Source organism: Cupressus sempervirens, chromosome 10, assembly GCF_028749045.1.
Source record: "Cupressus sempervirens isolate cs-2001-9-10 chromosome 10, ASM2874904v1, whole genome shotgun sequence".
NCBI classification, from domain to species: domain Eukaryota; kingdom Viridiplantae; phylum Streptophyta; class Pinopsida; order Cupressales; family Cupressaceae; genus Cupressus; species Cupressus sempervirens.
Window position 1 is genome coordinate 762218544 of NC_143127.1, and position 25836 is coordinate 762244379.

Below are 25836 nucleotides of genomic sequence, written 5' to 3' on the forward strand. Positions count from 1 at the left end.
AACAAATCTCCTATGATATGCACATACACCAAGTAGCCCCTACAGCTCAAAGTTGTTCCTAGGAAGTGGTCACCCTCGAATTGCTCGAATCTTCTCCTCCTGCACCTTCATCCCATCTTGTCCAAGCACATGTCCCTAATACAACATCTATGCAAGTCCAAACTTACATTTGGACAACTTGGCAAATAGATCAGGTCTCCATAATACCAAGCACCTCACCCAAAAGTCTCTGGTGGTCCTCCAATGTCCTATTGTAGATCAAGATGTCATCAAAAAACATCAAAACAAATTTCCTCAACTTTTTACTAAAGATGTGATTCATGCATGACTGAAAAGTGGCAAGTACATTAGTGAGGCCAAAAGGCATCACTAAAAACTCGTAATGACTATAATGGCATCTAAAAGTTTTTTTTATGTATGTCCTCTCAAAGTTGGATATAGTGATATCCCGAGCACAGGTCAACCTTCAAGAAGACTACTCTATGTAGCTCATCTATGTGTAGAATAGGATACCTATTTTTAATTATTTTCTTGTTAAGTGCATGGTAGTCAATGCACATGCGCATAATGTCATTCTTCTTCACCAACACCACAGAAGAAGCAAAGGGGGTAGAACTAGGTCTAATGTTTCCCATATCCAATAACTACCTAATTATTTTCTTTATCTCGTCCTTAAATTTCTTATGATGATGATAGAGGGTGGTAATCTCAAGCTTAGCACCCTCCTCTAGCTCAATTACATGCTCAACCCGCTGATCAAAAGGAACCCTAGGAGGAATATCACCAAAAACAATGTTGTGCAAGAAGACCAAACATCCTACGGAGTTGTCTTGGATGAGATAAAGTACTATGTAGCCCAAGCCACATCACCATGTCTAAATAATGACTCCATCCTCTTCTTGTTTTTATACCATGTACTTTTGTAATATCTTACACTATATACATACATACATACATACATACATATATACATATATATATATATATATATCATAATATAGTACATGTATTCCAACTATATTACATACAATATATCTCTTGTTATGAGGCTAGAAGCCCTAATAGAAAATGGCAAATCATTAGTTAAAAGGGCGATTGGCATGTGATGAATAGCCTTTTGTAGAATGGTTACCAAACAGAATAATAAAGCATGAATTCAAATATACTAGTATCAACAAAGCATTTATTACCAATATCAAGCATACCAATGTTAGCGAGGGAAGCCAATATTCTTTATTGATTACCAAAAACAACAAGTACATCATTCATGTTCATGTGTTCTTAAATAAAGGTGGGTTAGTTAGGCAGACCAATTGACACATCCCCTAGCTACCGTAACCCAAAACTAATTGTTCTGATGACATCATTGTTTTATTACGCCGTACATTCATCTCCCCCAAAAAGAAGTCATTTTCCAAACTACTAACAATAAACAAAAAGAAAACTAGACTTCAAGATGTAGGGTGGGAGGACGTCCCTGGACTGGATTCACATTGTTGAAGAAAGCAGAATCTTGTTCAATGGTCATTTGTTTAGCTCGAACGCCTTGAAACAGGCACAAGGTTTCCATCCTACCTCTTTTTGTTGATGCTAATTTCTCACCTTAAGCTGCTTTCTTCGCTTCCCATTCTACATTCATCCTTCTTGTCAACTCCTTTTCCTGGTGAAGCTCCATTAATGTCCTTCTAAACACTTCCTCCATCTGAGCAAGTGACTGCATAAGTCGTGGTTGCTCCGTCATTGTAGGTATGGTATGTCTAGCCTTCCATATTCCAACTACCTCTTCCACTCTACATGAGTAAACTCCAATCTATATGGCAGTCTTTCTTCATGGATGCCACAAGGGACTCTACTACTCGGATTATGGCATCCAAGATATGCTCCTTGGCTTCTTTGATAATCTCCTAGGTGATTTGTTCCATCCTCTATAACTCTCTGAGGAGTCTTTCAGTTTTTCCCTCCAATGACAATGTTTTCATTCCTGTCACTAATGGCTCCAAGTGCTCACTTTGTGCTTCCATTATGTCTTCGATTTCCATCTCCAAGGGAGGTGTGAAGGTGGAGGTATCATCTCAAAATTTCCTAGCAATCTATCACAGCTTCGTCCAACATTATGTCCTCAACTTGTGTTGCCTCCTTGTCAAGTCCCATTACTTACATGTGCTCCCAACTCTGAGCTTCTTTCCTCCTTGTAGATTGTACCACTAAAGAAATTGACTGAGACACTTTGATGCCTTCTGGTGTTTCCAATCTCACACTATGGGCAATAGTCTTCTTGTAACATCAAAGGTCGATCACCTTAGTACGAGCCAACTAGTCTAGAGAAACCAAATTTGCCATTGCTGGAAACGAAATCCGTTTTGCACTCCACTAAGGAATTAGTTGTCTATTACCTTCTCCCTCCTTGTCCATTGTACCACTACTTACACCCTGTGTATTAATTGCCCCCTCCGAATTGTCTTTGCATGCCTACTGACTACCCCCTCTGTACCTGTCGTTCCCTTCATATAGACTACTTGTGTACAAACTTCAGGCTCTGCCAATGCCTTATGTACAGGCTTCTATACGAAAATCTTCTTCAATCAAGTTCCCTACATACGGGTTTTTGTATGGGCTTCTTGCATACAAATTTCATTTTCATTGTTCTCCGTACAGATATGGCCAATACTTATTTCTGTGTCTATTTGAATCTCAACATACTCTGGTATGGCCCTCAATAATGGTCCATCTATAGCTGGCAAGAATGTGATGTCTCCAAGTGTGCCCTTAATTGTGACTTAGTCAAAATTCCTCATTCTCTGTGTCGGGAGAAGATACTCTCGTACTTGTCCCTTCTGCATCCCAAATTTCATCTTCTTATCTATGCTCTGCTTTTGAATAGAAGTCTTTGGTATCACTATGTGCCTTAGCTTCTTCTTCTTCAGCTCTCCGCCTACAGGCCTTATGCCAAATATATATCTAGATGAAACCAATATTCCATGGCTGGCTTATAGGGTTCCACCCCGTTTGTTGGTACGAATGTCCTTTTGTGCTCCAGAGCCACCTTTGTTCAAATTGCTTCTAAGAACGGGGCTATGGCATGATGATGCATAAAGAATGTTTTTAAACTTTAACTACGAGAATTCCTTAACCTTTCTGAAAGAACTTGTGCCCGATTGAAACCCTTCCCACGTTCTGTAACAAACAGTTTTTCATAACAAAACAAATTATTGAACTAATAACTGAATTCCATTTCATATGGCATTAACTGTTTTAACTATCAACGATTAACTGAAATAACCATGTTCAACTGAGATAACTATATCAATGATCAGCTGAAATAACTAGATTAACAATTAACTAAAAATAACTGTATCAATGATCAACTGAAATAACTAGATTAACACTCAACTGAAAATAATTGTATCAATGATCAACTAAAATAACTAGATTAACAATTAACTGAAAAGAACTGTATCAATGATCAACTGAAATAACTAGATTAATGATTAACTAAAAATAATTGTATCAATGATCAATTGAAATAACTAGATTAATGATTAATTGAAATAACTGTATCAATGATCAATTTAACTGAATTTAACTATAACTATAATAACAATCAACTACCTTTTTCTACGTACAAGTAAAGTAAATGCTTAACATGGAAAGAAGAAAAGAAAACATACAAGTAATATCCGGAGAGTCCTTGGTTGTGCAAACCTCAGCTTTCGGTAAGAGGAGAAGCATTGACTTAGGCTTAACCTCCCAACCTCGGACCATACTTATCCCACACAATCTATTAAATTAGAAAGGCCCTCCCTACCCCGAGATCAGGCTTGGGATACTCTTAGTCCAACCACCTAAGCATTCTGGTGTTTAGAATGTCTGCACAGTTATAGACGAACATGTCTGAATAACCAGCACCATTGACATCAAGTGATCATAGATGGAAAACATGCCTTTAAACGACCTTGGCCAAGGTTTTTCTGATGGGTCCAATGACTCGATTACCACTGCTCGACTTGACAACAGGGAAACAACAATAAGCACAAGCATGAGCTATTAAGTAAGATTATTTAATTTATTTTATCATATCTGATTCCACTTCGGTATCCTTGCAGATTTCATCTCACCTTTTCCATGGCTATACAACTGGTGAGTCTCAGGTGCAATCAGCTCTGTTCATCAATTCTCAAAGGACTCATTGAATAATATATCTTATCACAAACTGTGACTTGAAAGAATATGTTCTTTAAGACTAGCAGAAACACTATTGAATTATGATTTCCAAATGGTATATATAAATCAGGATTTTATTGCATTTAAATAACTCTTTTCTGAAGAGGTTCTATCCAATAATATCTGACAGTTATACCTACAGTCTAGCTGTTATGGAAGTCGGAAAATGGTAGCAATTGACAAGAAAATATTCAGCAAAGCTTGGAACATGGTTGTTTACATAACCTGAAACTATTATGGAAAAGAAAAGAAAGTATGAGCCTAGCTGGCCGCTATGATTCAGCCCCTCCACAAAGGTTCTTTGGGCGCAAAAATCTAGTGTATAAATGCATCACATCTTCTGCAAACAAAACTATATAAAGAAAAGCTTGGAATGCTATGGATGACAGTGATTTTCAAATCGATTCATGAATGGAAATTGAAAATGAGAGAGGGAGTCGGTCTTGAGAAAGGCAGTTTGCAAATAATCATCAATTTTTTGAAAGACATTCAACAAGAAAAAGTATTTTACATTCATTTGTAAGGAGGATTAAGAGTAAAAATATGGCTTTGTAATGCAAAATTCAAATACAATATTTTAATGATAAATACAAAGCCTTTTGTTTATATTTAAAGCATATTTTAATGATAAATACAAAGCCTTTTGTTTATATTTAAGGCATGGAGATATAAACTGCAGAGGATTCATCCTTTATAATCATCTTTAAATTTCTATAAACAATTTAAATGTCAGATAAGTGGACAAGGTCATTTATGGCATTTTAAACTCGATCATTATAGATATAGTGAAATATTAAATTGTTTCCATATCTATGTCTAGTTTGACTCCCTACCTTAGGAGTTAAAGTCCAATCTAGACTTTTAAGATTCCATATATATTTGCTCTGACACATCTTGATTAATAAATTTTTGACAGTATAAGTGTGTAGGATTTTATAAAGTTGTACATGAAAATCTTCATTGTAATTGACTCTATTGCCTAAATAAGCAAAGGCACTAGTCTTTTGAATCATTAAAGTATTATTATTGGGTTTATATTTGAAGTCATAAAATCTATATCTTCCTTCTTACAAGCATCAAACGAATTGTTAAGAACCAGATACAAAACATTTAATCAATTCAAACATTACGCATTAACCATTTTAATCACTAGCATTCAATCATTTTAAGCACTCAACATGCAATTCCATGCTGATCAAGTTTGAGGACCTTGCCAACCAAAGAACTCGTAAAGTTTAAATTCGCTCTATAAAAGCCTTGAACATGGTGATCAAGTTCGAGGTGAAGGTACATCCGCCTAGGTGTAGCAGTTTGAAGTGCAAAGGAATCAAGAAGTATTCCTATTCTTTGGCAAGAATTGATTGTGGAATACTGTTGGACAACTGGCAAGCTCTTAGATTTCCAATTTGCAGTTCTGGATACCAACAGTCATACCCCTTAAGGTGGTAGGAAATGCCTTTAACCATGCATCAATGTCATTCTCTCTATTCGTCTGCCATATGGTTAACCAAGTTTTACAATGTCTTACAAGGTATTTTGTTCCTTCTCTTATGAATCTCAGAAGTTTTTTCTTTTCTGTGGCCATCCTTCTCCCGCTCCTTTAACTGTTCCCTCTTGTTGGAACTGTGTTCCGTCCTTTCAAGATTGTGTTCCCTCCTGCCAAGATGGTTTCTTAGGTTCTTGACCTGGAGACTTCTCCTTCTCCCCCTAGTTCCTCTATGTGACTAAAGCTTTGTTCTTGTGTAGATCGATGCTCTCTTTGCGTCAGGGTCTCTGGGTCTGTCCACCCCTCCTTCCTTCCCCATCCTTCTAAGATTACCAAACTGGCTATGCCATTTATTGTGCTTTCAATTAAGTTCTCTTCAATTTGATTTGGACCGTGGGATTGATTAACGAGTTCTCCTAAGCAACGGCATCTTTCTTCTTGTTCCCTATTCCGTAGAATCTGCCGCACAGCAATTTCCCCCTCAATTTCTTCTTCTTGTACTCACCTTGGGTCCTTGTTTGGTATTAGGGGCATGAATTATTTTGTTTTATTGTTTGGTTGTTCTACTTTGATAATCCCACTCTTGAAGTTCCCTAGTACTTCTTTCGGCGAATTGTTGGCGTACTTGTTGCCTTCTCTGCACTCTTGTACTTCACTCTTTCTTCCTCCAATCGTACCAAGTTTCTAATCAGAAACCAAGGTATTCGTCCAAGAAGGTCGTGCACTATTAGTAGAACCAAAAGTTCGTCCTGTTTTGTGCTCTTTGGAACTACTCTCTCTTGGGCTTCCCTTGCACATACTAGTTAACAGGAACTTCCTAGCCTACCACCAGATCTCGTGTCACATGATCTTCCCTTTTTATTTCCTCCTCTTCTCCGTTACTATTTGTGACTTGTACTTGTAGTAGGAATGGTTTTCCCATTACTCCATCCCCTCTAATTTATGACCTCTAGGATTGAACTTAGGCAACAATGCCAAAATGTAGAATGGTTACCAAATAGAATAATAAAGCATGAATTCAAATACATTAGTATCAACAAAGCATTTATTACCAATATCACGTATACCAACATTGGTAAGGGAAACCAATATTCTTTATTGATTACCAAAAAGAACAAGTACATCATTCATGTTCCAATGTTCTTAAATAGAGGTTGGTTGGTTAGGGAGACCCACCGACACATCCCCTCGCTACCTAACTACCCAAACCCAAAACTAACTATTTTAATGACATCATTGTTTTACTACGCCCTACACATTTTTCTAAATGAGCTTGAATTTGTCACAAGTGTATGCATAGTAACAAGGACTTGTGTGAAGAGAGAGTAAGTGATGGACATCTAGTGTCTCTCCATCCTAGATACAACATGCACACCAATGGAATGTGCAATAAAGGGAAGAAATATCTAATGATGTTGATAAAGTCAAGGTTCAAGTCATTCTATGTGTAGACAAGGTGTCTAAATTTTTATAGAAAATATCAATGAAATAGATTTCTAAAGATCAATCAGAAAGAATTAAAAGGTGTATAAGATAAATAGATCAATGTAGAATGGTCCTAATGTATTAAAGATGGTAACTTTATGGGTTGATAATTCTATGGATTTTTCCATTTGGGCTAAATTTTTCATGGAGGATGATTTAGATGAACCATCATTGATCTTGGCTCTTTGATGCCACCTTTTTACGGCTCCTAGATGCATAGCTAAGGTTAACACAAGCAACATTCAAATTATTATATATAATATATTACTTTATTATATACTATTAAGTATAAAAATATATTATCATAAAATACATATTCGACGTAATTATAGTGAAAATAAGCATAATATTATATCAATAAGAATACTTAAAAAATTTAGGAAATATTATATTAATAGGAATATTATATTATATAATAACTAAATAGAAATTATATGAAACAAACATTGATTTTAACTTGTAAACTAGTTAAGTGAATGTGATTGTTTTCTTCATTAATCAAAACATTTTACTTCCACTGTTCTACTGTGATCATGTGGCATGTGCCAAAAAGGAAATTTGGAAAGATTAAAACTTGCAGCTTCATTATTGCTAAGCATAAAAATTATGAAGCAGACAAGAGATCCTCTAAATCGGGTAAGCTACTATTGTCCAAAAAAGAAAGAGAACTTTCGCTGACACGTGAGCATTTTCGCTATTCAATGTTTTTGTGACTTGCATACATGCCTTATTAGTAATTACAAATTTCAAATAAAGAAATAAAAGTTGTAACGTACTTATACCACATATTTTTTCTTTTCTAAATTAGTGATGACCGTGGTAGGGTTCCATCAATATCATTGCAGTTAACCTGCAAATTTGACATTCTCTTTTCACATTTACTTTCCATGCTAGTATACTTTGATTTTCTAATAACTTCCCTCTTAAGATTCTTTCTGTATGCATCAGGTTCAAGTTTGTTAAACACGATATACATTGACGATATAACAAATGTAAACATTCCTGTTCAACTGATAGCTGTGTTATTGTTCATTTATGTTTATAATTTGTTCTATAGAATGTGTGCATGAAGAGCACACGATTATACTGAAAGGAGAGGGTGAATCAGTATAAATCTTTTGTCCATTTATAACTTTTATCCAAACAATAACTTCAAATGCTGAAATAAACAATTATGCACATGAACACAATAACACAGAGATATATGAGGAAACCAAATGCGGGAGAAAACCACAACAATAAATGATTTTATATAAACTTTGTTCTTTTACAATGTACTGTACACTTCGACCTACTAGAGGCTCCAACCTATATGTTCATAAGCACCGACTCACAAGAATCTCCAACTCTCTCACTTCGCAGACTCTGCCCTACTGGAAGCACCAACTCCCACTGTTGCTTTCGTAAGAACCGACCCACTGCACAAACTTTTGTTCCACCCTAGCAATGTTGCTTACTCAACTGATGATGGATATTTTTCAGTCAATTCTTCTTCTTGTGTTTGCATGGATCTTTCTTCTTCTTGTGTTTTGTATGGATCTTTTGACTTCAGTACACAATTCTCCCTTCTTTCTTATTTTTCTTTTAAGTTATTTTCTTAAATAAAAATATTTTCTTTTAAGCAACCAGCACAACCTGACATATATATCAGAGTTATAATCTGAATATATTTTTCTTTTTAATACTGTTGTGATTTCTTGTGTATTACTTTTCTTCAATATAAATATATATCAGATCTAAAAGTCTGAATATATATATATATATATTTTTTTTTTCACTTTTCTTCTTACTCTTCCTATATCTTCTTACTTCACACTTTTTTCTATTATTATTCTTCTATTTCTTCATTGCTTCTCTATTTATTAATTCATATGTTTTCACTCACTTTTGACTTCTTTCTTTCTTCTACTTACATTCTATTCTATTCTATTCATATTATTCCTTACATTATTCTGATTTCTCTCTTCTTTTTATTCAATCTCCACATTCACCGCACACTTGCTTCTTTATTTTCACTTACACTCCTTTTCTTTAAAAATAACCTTCTTAAATTATTTTCTGTTGCTTACATACTTCTCCCATTTTTTATTAATTTATACCACTCTACCTTTTATATCTTCCGTGCATACTTTTTGAAAAATTGCAACTCTTGAATACGTAACTCTTCAGTTTAATCCTCCTTTTAACTAATCTTTTGTGAACACTTTATATTATAATCATAGCTATTTAACATCTTTGTTTTTCATGGCATCGCTTTGTAATGCTTAATATTGTTCACCTCTAGTTGTTTCATAATCTCTGACTTTAGTGAAATGGCAGATTAGATTGAACAACCCGCAACATACTTTTCTAACTCCTGTCATATGTTTTCTTTTATCATATTTTCCATTGCCGTCCTTGCAAATATTTTGACTATCGATCTTAATGATTTAAGGCTCCGGTTTCTTCACTGTTACATACTCCTGGGAGTAATCTTATAATGATGTGATTCTTTTCTTTAGGATCAATGTTTTCATATTGTCACCCCGTATTGTATCTTTATTGTATCCTCGTCGTTGACATACTCCTGGGAGTAATCTTATAATGTTGTGATTCTGTTCTTCAGGATCAATGTTTTCAGATGGTCACACCAGATTATATCTTTGTTGTATCCTCGTCGTTGACTCGGATTATCTGCGCAGGAAGTCTCAAAGGTCTCATACGATTATCTTCCTTTCAAGTATTTAATCATTTTTTTATAGGATATAAACTTTTTCATAAGTCATATAAGAGTTGATTTCTTTTGATAAACTTTATACCTTCAGAAACCAACTTGTTGTCTATCGATGTTAGACCATAGATATGAATCGCTGCTCTATGCGTCATTGTTTATGAGTTTCTTTCATATTCTTATTTCTTGGACCACGTCTTCTTTACAACTCTAACCTATCATTGCCTCTCACGACTTGAAGTGTCAGTCAAGGTTGGCCATCGTTTATTCATTGCCTTCCATCGGGAATTTTTAACGATGTGATATAAACTTTCCATTGACGTTGTGCCTTTCCCAACAAGACAAACCGCACTGTTAGGTTGCAGTAATTACTGATCAATGTCTTCTTATGTGCTCATTCGATGGTCTCTATGAATCGCCGAGGATGCGAACATGTTTTTATACTCATCTACAGGTTTGGATATTGTTGTTATCGAGTTTTCCTCAAATCAACGGGACTGACCTGTTTTAATAATTCCGGTACTTTCATCGTCTCCCAATATCAATATGCTGTAGCGTGATATCCAAATTGTCGGGTGACAGGGTTTTATCAAATGATTAGTATCCAAAACTTCAATCTTTATTAGTGGCTTCTAAATTCAACTCTGTTTGAACCTTTAAAGCATGCTTCCATACTTCTGATTGCAAAAGTCTGCATTTATAGGTTTGCTATTTCGTATGTAGTCTTTGACTGTTGCTACATACTTCAGATATCTATATGAATACACAACATCAAATCTGGATTAAGAATACCCTGCTGCATATGTTTGCTCCTTAATTTATACTAATTCAAGTCTTCAGAATATGGCATACTCACGGTGACTGATCTTGAACATCATAACAATCTGCTATTCCTTATTTTGGTATCGTATAAGTGTACTTCTTTCTATCTCTCTTCAATATATTATTTTGTATCGGGGTTTTCATCTTGTGATCTGTATATATATGTGCTTGATCATTCTTCAAGAGACGGCTGAATATATTTATTGACTCTACTCCCTTTCTTATTGTCTTGTGGTTATATATTGTTGCTGATGCATGTAGTTCTCATTAAGGTGTCTTTGTAAATGTGTACTACATATTTATCTTCCAATATATGTATTCCGTAGACATATTAATATTTGAACCAGTAGGAAGTTAAATAGTTCATTTATTTAATTGTTTTAACATTGACATCACTGACAATCTTCATCAATGCAACGGTTTATAATTCAAATTCGTTTAAATCTGTAGCTACACTTTTAATGCAAACAAATTGTCCCATTTACAGTATCCATGCATCTATAAGCAGCTGTATGTATGAATGTATGTCTGTATGATTGCATGCATCAAAAATATAAGTAGACATGCATATTTGTATCCTCAAGCAACTTGTAAATGCCTCTGTTGATTAATATTAATAAATAAATTTACATAAATCAACAAAACACTTCAAAGAAGAGGGAAAAAAACAATGTAGGAGATTCTGAGATCCAATACAGACTTAAAGATGTAAGGATATCAAAAAACAAAAATCAAACAATCACTTTTTGCAGACAGAATTACCTTCGCAAGTAAAGGGTCCTTGACTTTGGCAACTGATGTGAAATCTATGCGTCCCACAGGCCTTCAGAAAAGTAAAAGACACTGTTAATTTCAGTTATATATATGGCACAATAAATACCATTAAAAAATTCTTCACATATGTTGTGACGATGCTATGACAATCATTGGTTGAATGATCTCACTTGGGTTCTGGAAGCTCCTCTGCAGATAACAGGTCATCTTTCACAAGCTCCTCAAGGGAAATCAAGAGAGTATTCCCACAATTTGCATCCTGTATTTCAATTAAAAATAAGATTTTTTGGTTCAGATCTGCTAATTTAACAAAATTCAGAAGACCTTCCAATGTATCTGTATTATTCTCAAATATTGAGGACATGATCCATTTTATAAATAAATCCATGTCTTTTTTCAAGTGGTTAAGAAATGAAAGCACCGTGTAACAGGAAAAGAAGACATGATCCATTTGGATCATAAACCACTTTAATGTTTACAACCAATCAAAATCAAAGTCAAACACAACTAAAGTGTTCCCTCTGAAATAGAGCAAAAACAAGGATAGCAGGTACAATAATTAATCATTCACATATGCAGAGGAGATGCAAGCATTGAAATCATTGCAAATACTTCTTTACCAACAATCTCCAACTGAAAAAAAAAAAAACCCTTTCTTTGACTGAAAATACTTGCCAATCCTGGCAACAGTCTACAGCACGAGAGTAAGTTTTGAGCCTCTCATCTGGGAGGTCTTGGGATCAAGTCTATTCGAACTTAACAAATTAAAAAAGATTTCAATAATAATTATTAATCTTGACTTCGTCTCATTACCCATTAAAAAGAATTACTCACCAATCCCCTATATGCAAGCAACTAAAACCATGTGATTGTCGAGAGTATGACAGCTGCACTAAATTTGAAATTTGTCCCATGATCCTCTGCAGAACAACCCTTTTATCTAAGTTGCCGGTTAAGGTTCAGGTTTGGATTCGGGTTAAAGTGCATCTGGATGCACCTGCAGGGGTGGATGCCCTTCCATTGCACATATATGCACATTTGGAGAGCATCCAAATACCAGCGCTAATTTTAAATGAAAAAATTCAACCTTAAAATATGTGCATTTAAAAGATTTTTATAATTGTTTTTTTCTACAAAACCCTAAAAGGGCTCTTTATGAGGACTCGCCCTCTTCTTAATTGGTCTTATTTTGGCATTTTGAAGGGAATCATTCGTAGGGTGTCGGATAGCTTTCCCAAAAGAGATCTAAGCGTCTAAGGTAGGCATTTGACTCTATTCTCAAACCTTTTAATGAATATTTATAGATTTTGATTAAAAACATCTAAGTTTTGAATAAAAAATTCTAAATTGCCGGTTTGGAATTTGGTTCGTACGTGGGTTCGACATTTGGATTTGAAATTCACTTAAAAAAAAATTTGAACTGAGTTCAAGTTCGTTTTAGATTCGACTGTACAAGCTTTTTTTTTTATATTTATATATGTAAAAATATGTTGCAGCAAATGAGTTCATACACCACTATGATAACATTAAACCAATTTAACAAAATACAACACGAAACATATGAAAGCTTACGAAAAACAAATTGGAAAATACATAACATTTATATGTGTTCACAATGGATTTGGTCATTTGAAAATTTAAACAATACAGGATTGATATTGAGTTTTATCTCTTACATTTATCTTGATTTGTTGTCATAAAAGCTACTAATGCCTACGTTTTTGCTTGGAAGAAACAACTCCTCATGCAATGATTGCCAATATTTTTGCTAGCCAATGTCATTTTCTGTAAGACTGTAAACATTGAGCTCAATTTTCCATAAGTGCCTGCGAATTTCTGTAACTGTCCTTTTTAACCAAGCCCGCAATGTATTCTCAATGTCGTGTATTGAGAATACAAGTGACTTTAGGTTTAAATGTTAGGAGAAAACAATATAGTACAAATGCCTGTGATTTCAGGTTTTGACTTTTTGTTTAAACAATAGGTGATAAAAAAATCAAAAACTTTAATAAAATATTAAAAAGCAAAAGCAGTGTCAACATCACAGGAAAGTCGGTCAAAATTCGCCAATAATCACAGAAATGTATTTCCAACTCATTCGGATAATTTGAAATTCGGTCAAAGTCACTTGCCATACGACCAGGGTCCTGCATGGCGATTTCACAACAAATTTGCCAGTTAAACATCAAATTTATTATGAAATTTTTCTTATGGATTCATCATGTGTGCTTTTCTAGCATCAATGTTTTGGATCACACTCTGTGATCCATCATTTGTGTTTAAAAGATGATGGATCATAGAGTGTGATCCAAAACGTTGATGCTCAAAAAACACACATGATGGAGATGGATCACAGAGTGTGATCCAAAACATTGATGCTAAAAAAACACACACAATTGAATCCAAAAGCAAAACTTCATGACAAATGGATTGTGAAAATCTAATAATGATAAGCAAATTTATTACGAATTCGATGGTCCACCAGCAAATATGGTAATCTAGAAAATTTTCAATTTTCTTTCCAATTTTCTTAAGAAAGAAAAAAACAAGCTTGGTTCTCTATTCTAATGAATTTGTATCTTTATTTTGCACTTGTATGCTTGTATTTCTTGGTTTTTTTCTAAACTAAATTTACTCAATTTCTATAATAGCAAGAATTCAGATTGTGAGAATGCCTGGTAGTGGAAGTTCAGTGCGTGGGGAAGGATTCAATAAATTCAAAATCAATATGGGATCTCCTTTATAGAGACATACCATAAGAATTTCACAGGTTTCCAACAAGTGGGGCATATAGTTGGAGGTGTAATTATTGTAACACTAAACCAAAAAAAAATTCGAGAGCAAAACTTCACTTTATGGGCCCTCTTGGTAAAGGGATGGGAATGTGTCCAGACCTACATAAGAAAGGGTTTGTTGTGGGGTTTTCAAACCAATGCCCCATTGTAAATGGGTCCCTTTCTTTTCACTTTTGAAGTAAGATTAATGGGTCGAGATAAAAAAATTAATTGGATTAATATTTTGGCTAGTCAAATATTCCAAAATATATTATAAAGGCATATTCTATGCATAAGGTCATTAAAACATTTCAAACAATATTCTCATACTTAAAATGTGAAAAAACATAATAAAATCAATTTTTCCTTATTCGAATGCATAATATTAGGATGGAAATAGAATTTTCATACTTAAAATGCATAAAATCCGGATGGAAATAGAATTTTCCCACTTAAAAGAGCTATTTGCGATGAAAAAATAAGTATTGGAACAAGTGAAGAGTCCAAATGTAGAGTGGATTTCCCCTTGGACTTATGCTTAGAAAAGTTTTGAGATCCAAAGCCACAAAATTCCAATGAGGTATGAATTACCCGTTGTCCAAATGAACATACAAATCCCCCAAATCTAAATGGAGATCAATTTTATCCCTTGGAAGCTACTGAAGATGAGAAAAGAAATTCTAAAGTATGGGCTTGAGTTTTATCCCTATGGGGATCAAATTTCCCCACTTGGGTGAATGAAATGTAACGATGAATAATCCCAACAAAGTTTGAATTCCCCCCTTACTTTGGGGATGGTAAAAGGTGAACTTAGAAAAGAAATGCAATTCTTGTATGGATCAAATTCCATTATGATAACTTTGCCAATTCAAAACTTTTATTCAAATAACTACTTCAATAACTTTAGATGCTGAAATAAACAATTATGCACATGATAACAATGAACAATATTTTACGTGGAAACCCAAAGTGGGACAAACCCACAACAAATAAATGCTTTTATATAAACTTGTTCTTTTATAATGATTTGTGGGCTACGACCTACTAGAGGCTCCAACCCCTAAGTTTATAAGCACCGACTCACTAAAAGCTCCAACTTCCACACTTCACAGGTGCCGATCTACAGGAAGCTCTAACTCCCGCTGCTATCTTCGTGAGCACCAACCCACTACACACTTTAGTTCCACCCTAATAATGTTGCTCACTCAACCGATGATGGGTGAACTATATCCCAATTAGAAGTCTGAATATATAACTGTTCCTTCTTGTACTTAAATCTTCGATACAAGTATATTTCAGAAAAGTCTGAGCATGTGTGTATTTTATCTTCCTTTCATCCCTTTTAATTATCTCTATAATAAATATATAAATTAGAAAAATCTAATTATATATATTCTTCTTTTCTCCTTAATCCATCTGCTTCTTATATCTGTATATATCTTCTTTTATAATCTCTGTATATATCTTCTTTTATAATCTGCTATTTCTCACACATATTCTTCACTACACTTCTTCTATTTATCCAAACTGTTTACTTATATATCCTTTCCAAAATAATTACCTTTTATATCTTAAAACATGAACGTATGTGTCTTTTCAATTTGAACAGATATAATTTTTCATAGTTCACGATAACATACTTTAATCGCACCTTTTCAACTATACATAAACTTAGTTTATTTAAATGGCTGGAGATTATCGGCTTGTAGTTTCATTTGAATGAATATTAAAAATCATAGCAGGATTTCACAATTTGTTTGTTTATTTATCCTTAGCGTCGTTCTTTTGTTGCCGTTTATACATTGTCTTTTATTGGGCTCCTTTGGCAGTAATACAAGTGTTTAATATGTTTGTCTCTTTAATAATCCCGACTTCCTTTTGGAAGTTACACGGTGAGGATGAGAACACGTGTGAGATTGAATTTCCCCGTCATCAAATTCTTTTAACACTGCATACATTGCGCTTCATCTGCTATTTGTTGACGCCTCCATTTAAATTCCATTTCTTAGTCATTATATTCTAAACAAATTGCTTCTCATTTGCTGACAGGAAATACATATTGGTTGAAGATTTTGTTGTCTTTGGAGAGTCAACAACATCACTGGAATATACAAGAGGCGCTTTAACATATCAAACAGGATGAATACATGCATCCAATGATACTCAGCCAATTCCTCAGCATCTGATCGCGTATCATATTTATCCGAACTTCTTTCCATCGTGGAGGTCTCTGTTTTGTTTGTCATTTCTACCTAATTAATTTATAAGCTTGAATATTATTGCCCTGTATGGAAACAGTGACATCCAGCATTCACGTCTTTATCGGCAAATATAAATTGAATTTTTCATCTGCAAAGAACCTTCTGGACATTCTGATATGAAGTTACAGGCTACAATGTAACTATGAGATTATGTTTCTTTATAACAGGTGACATGGTTTTTATTTGCTGCAGAATGAGATATCTTTCGCTCGCTTGGATCCATGCTACAACAGAGTGATATATATATTATCGTCTTAGACTGCTAGTAATTGGTGTTTGACTTCCCCTGTCGTAAACTTCTGAAGCATATGCATAGCTATTTGTGGTTGCCTTTGTGTCATGCAGCTTACACACAAGTCACCATCTTCACTATCATTGATAATAAATACTCTTTCATCCCTGCAGGACCACCGTCATTGTTTTTGTTTATATTTTTTTTTCCTAATAACTTCATCACTGTCAGCTCTTATCTCTCATAATTTCTTCTTTTTATTTTGTTCGCTGCAAACTGTTTTTGTCCTCCAAACATATCAAACTCACAATGACTTTAGTGTCTAGGAAAATTCTGCACATCATTTTATTTATTTCTGCCTGTATGTGTATGTCCCTGCGTTTGTTCTTGGCACCACGTCATCCATACTCCAGGTGGTTTAGCTCCTCAATGAAATCATATCCTAAGCCATTAACACTACATTACACTAGTGTCTGTTTGAAACATACTGAAGTAATATGTGAGATCACGCGCAAACTCTTTAGGATAATTGCTTCAATTGTTATTTCTATATACCCACTTCATACATCCTCCTTTTATGTAGTTGTCATATTAAATTTATCATTCCTTTCATTGTGCTTTGACATTAATGATATTTCCACTTAGTTTATTCATGCTCGTAAGTCCTTTTACATCAATGACAATTCTTCCATCAATTTCAAATTGATCCCCATCTTTAATTGTATTCTAAGTTGTCGGTTTGGATTCCAATATGGATGCAGGTTCGAGATTCGGGTTTGAAATTTGTCCAAAGTTTATTTGAGGATGGTTTCAAAGTCATTTTGGGTTCATCTGTATAAAAACATATGTTTTTTTTTTTTAAATATGTATTTGTGTGTGTGTATATGCGACAACAAATAGGTCCATACATCACTATGCCAATAGTAAAGAAATGTAGCAAAATGCACTGCCATATATATGTTTCAGTTCAATTGGATATTAATTGCATCATTGGCCATACTTACAACATGATACACTTGCTTGGTCACATGCATGGAACATATTTCCATGTCAAGGGGACAGTTTGAGAATGAAAGGAATTGTCAAAAGATAAGTGCAGTTATCTGAACTTTTATTTTGTATTGGTTAAGAGGATTTCTAACCACACTAGATAAAAAGTTGAGATTCAAATTTTAAGCTCTAGACTCAAAAATATCATATATTTTTTAAAGAAATTCCTCTATTATCTTCAATTTGGATGTCACCTATTGTAAATTTGGATTTCCTCTATAAGCAAGTGTTCATTTTCATTCACAAATGCATAAATGACATACAGACCGTCTTTTTTTGTCTTTTTAGTGGTCACTTTAGGGTTGGGAGGATCGAATAGACCAAATTAGTCAAAAAAAACTCTTCAAAAAAGTCTAAAAACATGTTTTGAGACCAAATTCAGCCCAGGTTCACATACTAGCCAGCAAATTCTTCAAATCTCGCTACAAATTCTGCCAGGGTTCCTCTAACAGAATTTGCAGCAAATTTGTAGTTTTGCAAGAAAACTTGGGGAGAATTTGACAAGGACCGGACTTTGTACAGAATCGAACCAAACTTTGAGGGTTTCTAGAGAGAATCTGGTAACTTAGATTGTATTCGGGACTCTTATATAAACCCCTCTTCTATCATCTGTAAAAGTGGGAGACTTGTTCAAATTGTTGCCATAATACTAGCAAAGTGATTGATATTCATTATTGGTCCTCATGGTGGATTGTTTGTGTTGCTTAACTTGCTTCGGAGTATTGCATGGTTCCTTAATTTCCTCACTTAGTTTATGACTTCATTTCATGTTGAATAAAAGTAGTTGACTGCAAGATATTGTTGAATGATGATTAGTGGTGCAGCTAGTGTTTGTACCTTTTGGTACTAGTTGATTGTAAGTAATAGTGAAAGGTTAGTCTAGGCCTAGATTGCAAGTGTTAAACTTCTATTGGAAATGTTCATTTAGAGTGTGCCTTCACAGGGTATTTGAATGAATATTGACAATGAGAAAACCATTCTCATATCTTTGGAAGATAGAACCCTCTAATGCCTAGCCAACATGGCGAAGCAAGGACTAGTAAGAGGCTTACAAAATTATCAACATTGTCTTGCATTCTTAGAGTTAGATAGAATTTCTCAACACTTTCTCCTAGTAGTTTGTTTGGTTGGAAGTAAGTTTAGTAGTTAATATTCAGTGGATGAACAGCATAAGTCCCTTTGTGATAACCAGCATATCACATCAAAAATATTGAGTTAAGTCTGCATTAAAAAGGAACCTTGGGGTTGTATCGTATGATCTCACAATCTTTATACATTATTTAGCATCTGAGCATCCTTATTCAAGAGAGAGTTGGAGATTTGATATTTCATCTCGAAATACTAAGTATTCGATTTGATGTTTTAGTGGCATAAAATTCACATTAACAGGGTTGTCTCCTGCACAAGTAGCAGTATTTGTAAAAGAACAAGAAGAAGCTGATAAATTGGTTTCAAGATAAAAATAAAGTGCTTATATTGGTGGAGCTAAAAACAAAAATTAATGAATTTACCCATTGATTCAGTTTAAGCTCCAAAGATCCATTCTTACCAATAGTGAAAGATGAAGTACAAATTACCACTCGCAAAAAAGGTTCATTGGACGAATTACCACTATATTCGCAGGAAATGGTGTCAACAATTAATCGTGCACCAGCTGATTTCATAAATATTGGGTTTGAAAAGGTGCATACCGCCTAGTTGCAAAGTGAGCGGAATGCTATAGAGGCCTATGTTTGACCAATTAGAGATTCTTCGATTGATTCAAGCATTTTTATTGCTTCTAATGGATGGAAAGATACCAAAGAGCATCCACCAATTGGTGTTATGATACTAGAAAGAAGTTGATTGTAATGGGGAAGTGAAAGATGCACGATTCATTTCCAGAATTCTCATTGAGTCCATAGAGATGGTGGGTAGTGAGAATGTGATCCTAGTAATCTTGGGCAATGCAAAAATTGTAGGGGTATAGGTGCTTCAATTGAGGCAAGCTATGAGTACATTTTTTGGACACCATGCACAATACACTCCTCAACTTAGTGATGCCACAAATTGACATTCAAATAGAGTGGGTGAAACAAATTACGAAGAGATCATGTAGATTGAGATATTGGCGATAAACCACCAAATGTCACAGTCAATATTCAGATCTTTCTCGAAAGTAGAGTTGTTGAAGGAAAATACTAAATTTAGTTTATTTATTTAATTTCATTTGTCATGTTCATTTACCAATTTGAACATTAATTTGTGTAATATTTATTATATTTTTAAAAATTGTGTTATTTACATGTTATTATTTTTTTTAACTTGCTTAGGTTGCTAAGACCTGATTTGCATATCATTCTATTGTTATGAGACAACTTTTGAGGCATTGGGTGAAATGGTTATTTACCCAATGAAGTGCACATGGAAGGCTTCACATTCCAGGAGAGCCCAAATGGTCAAGTTATTGGTCTTGAATGACAATTGGTGGGCTCACCTAAAATATATATTGGAATTCACTAAGCCTATTGTGGCTATGCTTTGATTTGTTGATACAGATGCACCCTGTTTGGGGGATGTCTATGATGGCATGGACACAATGGTAAAGAGAGTAAAAGGGGCAATACAAAAACATGAGAATGGCCCCGTAGAATGTAAAAATTTATGTAATAAGGTGGAATCAATCATTCATCATCATTGCTAAAAGACTACCACCCCGTTGCACCTCCTTGTATATGCCCTCTCCAAGTACTATAGAAAGAAAGTACATTCTATGCCAGGGAGATTAGCACCGGATAGGGATGAAGAAGTTGCTCATGGGTACAAGCAAGCATTTACTAGACTCTTCTAAGATGAAGAAGTGAAGGAAGATGTTAGGCAAGAATTTGGCCCAATTGCCTTAGGAAGAAGTCATAGTCCAACAACTATTAATGACTAATACCACATGCAAGCGATATGTCCATGGTCAAAAACTTGAGTACATCCAACCTCTTGCAATCAATATCCTCTCGCAAGTAAGTTCTTTTTGTTTTCTTAACCACTTGTATTCTACAATTTAGTAATTGGCATTCTTTAATTTACTTTGCAAAATTATTTTTAATTTTGTGAGAACTATCCAAGTTGCAAGTTCTTTTACCACTGAACAGAATTGGAGTACATACTCCTTTATCAACTCAGTGAAGCATAACCAGTTGAGTCCAAAAAAGGTTGAAGACTAGATTTATATTCATTCCAACTTGCATCTTTTGTCACATAAGGATGAACACTACAAGGATGGGGCAGCAAAGCTTTGGACGTAGCCCTTGAATGTGCCCTTAGGTGCAACCATTGAGGATCTTACTAGACTCACTACAGCTTGCGATGATGATAATTACATTCCTACACATGGTGCATCTAGTGCGAGAGGAACCACTCTGGGTTCACCGACAGACGAGTGACTGAACATTAATCATTATACAGTAAAACTACCATACAGCATAGGACATATTGTACGAACGTGGGTTGACTAGTGAAAGGCAGTAACTTGACTGTACAGCTGGAATTATCTACCATACGAAGGTTGTGGGTGGTATGGTGGGGGAAGCTTGTGGCGTACAGTCAGGGTTGTCACCATATAGCATTATGTTGTACAAGTGAGACACACATTACACTTTGGCAATGTTGACGGGTGGAAACTTCACCGTACACTGTCATATGCGAGGGTTAGGTGACGAAGGAGAGTCTTTACAATTTGTCATACGGCTGATGAACGTTGGAACACTACAGATTATACTTAACAAACCTATTTAATCTCCACAACTATGGTTTTCAGAAAAAAAAACAATTATCTAGAATGGATCTCCTTCAAAATTCTCTTTTTTATAACTTTGTGTGGAACTTCCGAGAATTAATTACTATAATAATTCACTTTTGCCAAAACTAAATATTATAAAATTCAATTTTAAAAAAATAAATCGTTTTCCTCATAAACTGACTTAAAATATTTTATTTAGTTTTTTGGTGTGAAATAAAGTCACTTATTAAAATACAACTATTAGAACTCATTAGTATAATTAGTTAAATATAAGTTGCCTAGAAATATTAATTTAGACAGCTTAATTTAATTAATTAAATTATAGTCTTAGAGTGTGATGGAACCCAAATTTTAAGGCTCCAATTATGTTGACATGACTCCCTTGCCCTTAAAAAATAATAAAACTTTAGTGAAAAATAAATTGATCGTGTTGGGAAACTCTCTTCCTTTGCATGTCAGCAATATTTCAATGATTTCTTAACCATATCACAAAGCATTGTATTAAATCCTAAAATTTTACCTGCATCCCATATTTGGTGATTCTCTAAAACATCATAACTAGCCCTGAGCATTCAGTAACAGTGATTCCAGATTTGGATACTGACAGTGATATTGCAATAAATAGATTGTTGCAGCAAGCTTTAGTATACAGAGAGATAAGAGCAATTTCCTGACCTCGAATTGACTATAGAAATTTAACATTTTCTGGAATGAATGAAGATCCAGCAAATTCATATTCTTCAAAACACTAAATTTTCTGTTCAAACTTCAGACTGTGAGAAAAGTTTAAGTCTATCAGCTTCACCAGATCAGATATTCCTGATATAGTTTCCAGAATATAACAGTGGTGAGGAATAATTGTTTCCAGGCAGCTCAAATCCTCAACACTTAATTTCTTAATTTCTGAAGATCCTTGCAGCTACAAATGTTCAAAACCCTCGATTTCTTAGGATCAGATAATCCTTGCAGAGTTTTCAGAACAATCGTTTGATATTGCTGATAGATCTAAATTTCATTAATGAGGATAAATAATTCTCGTTGGAGAACATAATACATGTATGGAGCTTGGCCACATTGTTGTGCTTGGAAATCGCGGAGTACTGAATATCTCAAATAGCAATCAGAAAGGAATGACACTCTCTATTCTTTATTATGTCCTTCTGATTACATGCAAAGCTATGTCACCATTCACTCCATTTTTACTGAATCCATGTATCAAAATCCGGTTAAAGTTCTTGATTCTGGAACAGCAGATTAATGCTGTCTTCATCAACTTCTTTGGTTTCAATGGTACTGCTGGTGATCTCAGAAAAATGAATGATATATGGACTAGTTTGAAAGTAAGCAGCATTCCTGACTCCAGTCAATGAAACATATGAAGATACCTCAGTGGCTTAAAGACAATGTACAGTGGTGGAAGCAAAACAATATCCAATCATCGAAACAAAAGGAAAATGTTCAAACAAATGATTGAAAATTTATACCAGTGAGGGCCCTGCTATGGAGGAGAATTAGCACATCAGTTTATACACAAGTATGAGAAATGGGATAAGTAACCGTTCCAAGTAATTGACGGCACTGTGCATAAGTGGGATGCAATTGTGCCATTATCCGGAAATCATAATGATGGAATTATCATGTGCAGTAAACCACAGCATAGAGATATTCATGGAATCATACGGAATAAGGAGCTCCGCCAGTCTTAAAAGCAATCAAGGCATAAGTATAGACAAATAAGTAACCATCGGAGAATAAAGACAAAGTCATAGCCGGCCCTCAACATCATAAATTCATATATAGTAGTTGTGCCAATGTTTAACGGGAATATCATTTGACGTGGGAGCCCATAGGTAGTGAAAATGACATCCTTACCGTCCCTGTCTGAAAGTAACGACTATAGTTCATGGAGGGTTGTGTAACAAATATTATAATTCTATTTTATTCTCTATTCTCCATACTCGAGCGGCAATCTACTGAAGCAGAAATCCTTCACACGTCAACACAAAGATGCAGTCCAAAATTGTGTGGTGTTAAACTCTGATGGCACATACTTGAAAGACTGGAAAGATACCTAAATAATGGAATTCAATAATGATGATTAAATTTGCAAATCATGGATCGAAGAGCATGTGGAGCTACGGTGGTCTTGGAGATATAAAGTATAAATTTGGGTTACTAGATTACCTAAAACAATATGTTTATCGTTTATTTGTATTTTATTAATTCTTTGTTAAATGTATCTAAAAAGGGGTGTCTTTCTCAAAAGTCACTTTATTATATATAAATAATGAGAAAGGAGTGAAATAAAAAGGCAAGGGACACATATCTGAAAAACCAATTCCAAAGAAGAAGTATTAGATATTCACTTGTAAGGAGGAATAAGGAGCTTAAGTATGACTTTGTAAAATAAATTTATTTATTATATTTTAATGAATAAATAAAAGCTTTTTATGTTTTTTGTTTATATTGAAGACATGGAGATTTAAACTCCAGATTAATCGTCCTTTATAATTATTTTTAAATTATGTATACAATTTAAATATCATTTAAGTGGGCACGGTCATTTAGCATCTTAAATGTAATCATTATAGATATAGTGAAATATCAAATTGTTTCTGTATCTATGTCCAATTTGTCTCCCTACCAAAGGAGTTAAAGTTCAATCTGGACTAATTTAAGAAGGCATACATATTTGGTCTATCACATCTTGATTATTTAATTGTTGACAATATAAGTGCTTAGAATTTTATGAAGTTGTATGTGAAAATCTTCATTGTAGTTGACTCTATTGCCCAAATAAGCAAAGGCACTGGTCTTTTTATTATTGAAGTCAGAAAGTCTATACCTTCCTTCTTACAAGCATTAGATCCATTGTTAAAACCTTATACAAATCATTCAATTCAAACACTCAGCTTTTTGTTTCATTTTAATTGAATTCAAGGACCTTGCTAGCCGAGAACTCCAAAAGCTTAAATTTGCTATAGAAAATCCCTTAACCAAGTGATCAGGTTCGAGGAGGTCTACCACCTAGGTGTAGCAAAGCCTGAAGTGCAAGGGAATCAAAATGATTCTTGTTCGTTGGCTAAAACTGATTGCGGAATCCTTTCAGAAAAGTAGTGGCCTCTTGGATTTCCAGTCTACGGTTTTGGGAACCAACAAAGTGCTTCAACTGAAAAAGGGAACATTATGTAATATCCCAACCCAAATATTTGCCCCAAAACCCTTAATGGAATCTCAGAAATTTTAAACCAATAAATTCATGCAATGATTTATAGATTTCACCCAAAAAAAACCCCATTAGATAACCAGATAAAAAGAAGTCTCAAATATTATTGCAATAAATCTCCAACAAAGATACATTTTCAAAAATAATGTTTCATTGAAGTTCTTCAGCAAAATGACCAAGAAATCCAATCATAGATATAGTAACTACAGCAAGTTCGGATAAAAGAAAAAATGAACCCGAAACACAATGTGAAACACCTACACGATGTCTCCAACTAACAATGGATTTTCGTTCACTGTCCAAGCTTGAGGGTTTTCATCCTCTCACCTACTAAAAGTCGAAGCTTTCGGAAATAACTCTCCAAAAGATAAAATGAAATCCGAATTACAAAACCTAGTATACTGAAAATTAGCTACCTCTTTCCTTTTTAAGCACAAACAAGTGACTCTTTGCATTCCCCTTTTTGTTTCTTTATTTCCTTATGAAAATAGTACTTTTCCCCTACTTAACGAAATAAAGTGCCCAAATATAATAAATTGACATTAACAATATGAGCTTAAGTTATAAAGTCACTTTATAATAAATCAGTTAAATCTTCACACATTAAAATCTCTAATATGTTGAACTTAGATATGCATGTGTGATAGCTCGTCAGAAAGATCTTGACAAGACACTCTTAGTCCAACCCCGAAATGCCATGAATAGTGAACCTGCTGACTTACTAAAAATAGTAAGTGTTTGGAAACCCTACTAAAACAACCCCAGTTGCCCAACAACTGAAACTGCCTAGGCCAAAAACTAAACTGATTCTGAGAAGACTTGGTCAGTCCTCAGGACCAAGGCAAAACAGGCTAAATGCACAATGAAAATTAGTCCTTGGAAAGGGGACATGATAGTCCTCCCTTCCCAAAGATTGCTTGCCCCCAAGTAATCCACGTCTGTATACTGGAAACAAATGTCTGGATTCCAGATCTGCCTCAAAGCTGATACTCTATCTAATCGCTATGCTATAGTTGATCAACC

At 34.5% G+C, this 25836-nt stretch overlaps 1 protein-coding gene and 1 long non-coding RNA gene across 2 annotated transcripts in view; one reads left to right on the forward strand and one right to left on the reverse strand.

The window, feature by feature from the left end:
• DPE1 (disproportionating enzyme) overlaps window positions 1-25836 on the reverse strand; it is a 219586-nt gene that overhangs the window by 154648 nt on the left and 39102 nt on the right. The window contains exons 3-4 of the mRNA XM_089804174.1: window positions 11669-11757; window positions 11487-11547 (exon numbers count right to left, since the gene is read on the reverse strand). Coding sequence (XP_089660300.1) covers window positions 11487-11547; window positions 11669-11757 — 150 coding nt within the window. The remainder of the gene's footprint in view (window positions 1-11486; window positions 11548-11668; window positions 11758-25836) is intronic.
• LOC149536097 (uncharacterized) lies at window positions 9120-16532 on the forward strand. The gene is made up of 2 exons (XR_016356898.1): window positions 9120-9885; window positions 16322-16532. It is a non-coding gene; the product is annotated as an uncharacterized LOC149536097 (long non-coding RNA).